Raw genomic sequence first — 6,102 nt, forward strand, 5'->3', positions numbered from 1 at the left:
GGGGATCGGGGCCGGGCGCGGGGATCCGGGTCGGCGCGGGACCTGGGCGTCGCTGTCGCTAACCCGGAGAGGTCTCCGCGTCGCTTGTTTACCGGGCGCTGTTACTCCTCCCCCGCACACCTCCACCACCACCGCGGGATTGCGCAAAGTTGCATTGGAATTGCGGCCTTTTACGGAATCCCACGCGTGGCCTAAGAATTTACAGACTCCTGAGAACGAGTCGAGCAGACTGATTTTTAGCTCTGTAATTTTGCTCTGGTAAATGAGTCGGCTGAACACGCAAAGTTAGTGGAGAATTTTTAAAAATCACGCACTATTTACTTTTTCGAGAATGGGTGCTTTTTTTTCCTTGGCAAAGCTGCAGGGAATGAATTGCGACCTCTGTACAGACTTTGTGTAGGCCATTGTTGAGAGCTGGAGGGTCACTGCTAGGGAGCGCCCAAGACCTGACAGTTTTCTCTCCTTGGATATTATAGGTCAGTTCATTTACTTCTTTCACGTTTTTTAAATTTCAATTCTCTTTGAGTCTGAAATTGAGTTTTGTGGCAATGTGGGTAATAAACGAGTATTTCAGGCAGAGATTCGGGGCTTTCTAAAGCACTTTTTTGAATGTTTAAATATTTTAATGCTTCGGAGAAGTACTTTGGCTTCTGTTTAGAAACTGACTGTTAAGGTAGCAGGTGGGAAAGCACGTTTCCAGTAAGATCAGCCAAGGCCTGGGTCTGGTTAACGCTGGCAGTGGAAGTAGGAATCCCCGTGTCTTCAGTGGTGGCGCTGCCTGCGCACCGGAAGGTTGTTTTTCTTCTCGTAGGTTTTATTGGGAGGAATATTTAGTCATTCTCGTTCTTTGCAGATAGGCAAAGAGTCGGGACCGCGTGTCAGGTGTTGTTCTAATTGAAGGTTTATCAGTGAACCAAACAGACAAATTCCCAGTCCACGGAGCTATGGTCGGGAGAGTCGCCGTGGGCTGCCTCTGAGAGGACCGTGGTGTTGGCCGTGGTTGATAGGATATTTGAGAAATCGGAAAGCGGTAAAGGTGACCTTCTGGTGAGCTGGTGAATGAACAGTCTGGGCAGAGGACAGGTCGGGGACCATCACCGCGGATGACTCTGGCTCCGGCCTGCCCTGTCAGAGGTGTGGAAGACTTGGGGGAGTCCTTCCAAACTTAAATATGTGGCCCTTAGGTTATGGAGTTTATTTACTATCAAATACTTGGTTGAACAGGTACTGTTCCTATTAAAAGGCTGTTTTCATTTCTTCTTTTATTTATCATTCTTTTCGTCTTCCATGAACCTCACCAAATTCACCAATTGGAGCCTGGACTCAGCATAAAAAACACCAGTGGGTTTAAGAATGGAACACACTATTTGGTGTGTTAATTACTACTGTCTTCAGTGAACATGTGGTCTGGATTTGCCATGCTGATAATTCCAACTTGATGAAAATATTCTTTCAATTTCTTGTTGCGGTTTGTGTCTAGATTTCCCCCCAGAGGCTCATGCGGATAAGGTGGGGCTTAGGTTTTCAGATTGTGCTGCTGGGTGTGTGATTACTAAACCACTACCCACAAGTGATTAGTTTGGCACCGTCCTCATCTGGGCAGTCTGGATGGGATAAAAGAGGCAGAAAACAGGTGAACGCCTCTTACTGCTTTCTGTGGTCTTATGCTGCTGTGCAGTCGCCCCTTGTTCCCTTTGCTGCCTGTGTGCGCCATGTTGCTCCTGCTCTGCAAAGCCTGTTTGTCATCCCAGCTTTGGAGTTGGCTGATTATGGACTGAAATTCCTACGAAGTGTCAGCCAAATGAACCCCTTCCCCTCCAACTTGGGGCGTTTGCTATTTTGCCTCAGCAAGGAGAGAAAAGTGACTAACACTTTTCTGTTACTGGAGAAGTCTTCCTGAAACAGTGATTGAACCTTTCCGTGTTTCGGCATGCAGGTGACCATCACGTCAGAACTGGGCCACCGCTGATGGCAGGAAGGGAGTGGAGGGACCCAGGGTTGGCTGGGAAGACACACAGGGCCTCCTGGCTCCTCCGTTCAGGAGGGTGGGAACAGTGTCATCAGCGGAGAGATGGCAGAAGTGCAGAGGTCAGAGTTTGACCTAGAAAAATAGAGCAGCAGTGAGAGCAGTAACACCGTCGGTTGAGAAAGCACCATATTATTTTTCTTTTCCTGAAGTGTATGCATTTTTGTGGTGGACTCTATTTATATAGTCTGGGGATGTAGCTTAGTGGAAAGGCCCTAGGTTCGGTCCCCAGTACTGAAAAAAAAAATCTTTAGGAAAATATTTTGGTCCAGTTTTGTGTTTTGCTGTGGATGAGGAATAATTTTGGCAGACTATTCCCATTTTTCAGTTGAGTCATGTCTTGGGTAGCAGACGTGCCAGGTATATTCTGGGTAAGCAAGGCAACATTCCTGTTTCTGTAGACACTTTCTGTTGCGCTGTTTGGTTGTGTATGCTAGGAAAAAAACAAGCACTCCGTGTGTGACGGTGTGGACAGAGGGGTGAGCTGAGTAAGTGACATTGGCAGAGAGCTTCCAGAAAATCCAAACAGCGCCCGACTGCCGGACGGAGGGCTAGGTCTTTATTAGTCTTCCCGGCTTCTCTCCGTAGGACAGCTTGTGAGCATGGGCTGGCCGGCTGGAGTGCGGCCCCTGCTCTCCACCTCAGTGGATCTCTGCATTGTTTCTCCCTCTGTTCTTCTGGAGTAGGCACCTTGTTCCGCTTGTGTTTCCTAACATCACTTGCCTCTGATCACTCCATTCGGAAGTAGCAACTTCGGGAGATAAGGAAACATCTGCATATGTTAATATATGTTAAAAGTCCTACATGTTGCAAATGGTACGGTCAGGAAAGGCCCCACTGAACAGAACACGTGAGTAACTTGGTCTGTTCCAGCTGCTCTAGCAAAGCATCTTGAACTGGTGGCTTATAAGCAAAAGGAATTTCTCCCTCGAGGTTCCAGAAGCCAGAAAGTGCAGATCCAGGTGCTGGCCAATTCCGGGTCCAGTGAGGGGCCCCATCACGGATCGCTGAATGAAGATGTGTGCTGTGTCTTTACTGTGAGAGGGTCTGGGCAGCTTTCTGGCTCCCTGGGTAGGGGCGCTGTTTCCTTTTGTGCAGGTTCCCCTCGTGAGCGTGACCCTTCACCCTTCAGCAGCCCACTTCACCCAGTCAATGGCTTGCCAGAGGCCCTGCCCTTCAGACTGTCCCCTGGAGGGGCAGCGCCCAGGCGGCAGGGGCGGCCCAGAGTGTCCAGGAGCTGGCGAGGGGGCGATGTGCCGGGGTGGGAGAGACTGGTAAGGAGAAGTCTCGGGAAGGCCAAGTTCCTGAGGGTCTCAGGCTTTGCGGACTGTGGCTTCTGTTCTGGGTGAGATGAAGCCAGTGGAGGGATTGGAGACAAAGAAAGCCTTGGTCTTGTGTGCGAGCGACCTAAAGAGCACGCAGGTTCGGTGTCGCGAGTGGGGAGATCTGCCAGGCGTGGGGTGGGGAGAAGCAGGGTGCTGAGCATCCTGAAGGCAGAGTGGACAGGAAGCGCTGTCGGCTGTGTGAGGGAACAGTGAAGATGGCGGAGATGTCTGCTGGGGCGCAGGGAAGGGCGGTGGAGGGTGGCTGGGGCGGAGTGAGAGGGACGTCTCCGCGTGAGTGAGGCCAGCGTGGTCCCTGCCGTGGGCGTGTGGGGTGGGAGGCAGAAGCGTGAGCTGTTCCCTGGGAACGCCAGGCGCAGCAGCACCTGCAGGGAAGGGGACATAAGAGTGAAGGTGGGTCACACACCCCCACGGCTAGCTCAGGGTGTGGCCACTGTGTCTTGCAAACATCGACTGATGAGCATAAATGTTACAAAAAGCCTTGACGGATCACAGTGGCCGTGGCCGCCCAGAGCATTCCCGTGTCCTGAGTGCCCGGAACGAACCCTTGGTGAACAGTGCTGGAGAACCAGGCCCCTCTGCGTCGTCTCGCCGACCCTGCAGCACGTGCGTGCCCCGCTCAGGCTGGAGGCCCCTCCTGGGCTCCGCTCCCAGCCATCCTGTCGCTGCGTTGGCTCTGCCGCCCGTCGTGCTGGCTGATGTCTCCTCTTTCCTTCACGGGGCCGCCTGTCTTCATCGCCCTGTCAGTGGGATACTGTGTGTCTCTTACCCGTCCACGGTGGGGTGGTGTTTGGAAACCCTACTGTGGTTTTATCTGAAGTGGCGGACACTTCCTTTCCAGAGTGAAGTTCGGCAGCAGCCCCGTGGTTGGGAAGGGTGGTCAGGCAGGTAAAGCGGGAGGCAGCCTGTTGCGTGTCGCCCTGAGGGGCAGTGTTGCTGAGAAGCGGAAGAGAGCACACAACTGTGGGAGCAGGAGGACGGAGCCGCCTCCAGAGGCACAGCGGCGAAGGGGCGTTGAAGTCATTCTGCCAGACACAGCGAGGCGCTGTCTGGCGGTGCAGGTGCCACGCTGCCCCATCTTTCTCCTTGGTACTGAACAAGGAGGAGAGTGAAACGCGAGCCCAGTTCCTCAGTGGCCTGACTTCATGGCTGCATCTGGTGTGGAGCTTGGGAATCACCACAAGTCCAGGATGCGCCTCTGTGTGTCTTGGACGGAGGAGGATTATGCGTAATAATTACATTTTGTGAAAGGCCGTGTGTGCATACGGGTGTACATGCACATTAGTATATACTGCACATTCTTTGCCGCCTGAGAAATAATTAGACAAAGTAAGCAGTCATGAGATAAATTAGACTCGTAGTTCTCCTCCAAATAAAGACAATCACAAATTGGGCATGGTGGTGCAAGTCCGTGATCATAGTTACTTAGGAGGCTGAGGCAAGAGGGTTGCAAATTTGATGACTACCAGGGCAACTTAGTGAGATATGCACTTGATAGCAGCACAACTCGACAGCCAGGTTTTCGCAGTAGCCTATATATCGTCAACGGATGAAGGAAAAATGAAAATGTGGTGTTTGCACACAGTGAGGTACTACTCTGTTAAAAAGCATAGACTTGATCAGCTGTAGGAAATGGATGCACCCTGAAAATACAGCGTAAAGTGGAAGAAATCAGACACACAGGCTGAACTCTTGCCTCTGTGAGAAACCGCAGTCTAAATAAATTAAGGACAAAACCAATGATGAAGCAGAGAAATAGATCTTTTGCGAATGGAAAGGGGAATAAGAGATGGCGGTGGGAGGAGAGGGGAGAGGGCGTAAAAAGAATTAGGCCGCATCCTGTATGTGTCCGGCTCCCACGAGGACGTAGTCATGTGCTGCACACGGGTACTGGCGAGAAAGAGAAAAAGGAACATGAAGACAGGCGGAGGAGGTGGCTCCGTGGATCGGTGCTCACCTCGCCACGCAGGAAGCCTGGGTTCCACCCTGGAGCAGCACAGAGCACCGCTGGGCCACCGTCCAGCTGAGCCACAGCCTTCCCCAGGCTGGTGAGGCTCATGGAGATCTGAGTACTGTGTTTCTGTCCTATCTGGAAGCTTATATTTTCATTTCTATTTCGCAGGGTCGAAGCCTTTTCCACGCTATGGGTACAAACCCTCCCCGCCGAATGGGTGTGGCTCTCCACTGTTCGGTGTCCAGGTAAATCTGGGTTTTCTGGTGAGCTTCCCTCCACAGTGCGGGACCTGGTGTGTGTTGCACAGGCTGGCGGTGCAGCCTGTTGTCATAGTGATCGGGTTTGCCACGTTGATTTTCGGCAAAGCATTTAATAACTTCTAGCAAAACGAAATGGGATAAAATTAACGTTTAAAATCTGAATGCTGCTCATGTTAATACCATTTAAATGATATTTCCTAAAGTCGCAGACACAATGTAAGTTTCAGGTACAGAAAGAATACCCCGAGGGGAGAAAAGCAGAGATAAAGCGTATTTTCTGTATAAAAAAAGGCAGAGTGGGGTCAGTAGTGTGCTTGTTGGGAGGCTGGGCTGGAGCTGGTAACTGGGGAAAGTAAGACAAGCCACTGAGAGCTAAGTCACAGATCCAACATGTGGCATCTTTAGGGGACGAGTAAACACTTGAGGCCTGGGGCCAGGGTTTAGCTCAGTGGCACCACTGCTGCCTCACAAGTGCAAGGTCCTGAGTTCGATCCCCGGTACAAAAAAAAAAAAAAAAAA

The 6,102-nt window shown here is 51.4% G+C and overlaps 1 protein-coding gene across 1 annotated transcript in view; it reads left to right on the plus strand.

The window, feature by feature from the left end:
• The window catches only part of Pla2g12a (phospholipase A2 group XIIA), a 12,613-nt gene that overhangs the window by 3,949 nt on the left and 2,562 nt on the right, over window positions 1–6,102 (plus strand). Inside the window, exons 2-3 of the mRNA XM_010641601.2 lie at window positions 401–476; window positions 5,492–5,568. Of these exons, the coding sequence (XP_010639903.1) occupies window positions 401–476; window positions 5,492–5,568 (153 nt within the window). The remainder of the gene's footprint in view (window positions 1–400; window positions 477–5,491; window positions 5,569–6,102) is intronic.

This window comes from Fukomys damarensis, unplaced genomic scaffold (assembly GCF_012274545.1).
Source record: "Fukomys damarensis isolate Sample0158 unplaced genomic scaffold, DMR_v1.0_HiC HiC_scaffold_25, whole genome shotgun sequence".
Classification (NCBI taxonomy): Eukaryota; Metazoa; Chordata; class Mammalia; order Rodentia; family Bathyergidae; genus Fukomys; species Fukomys damarensis.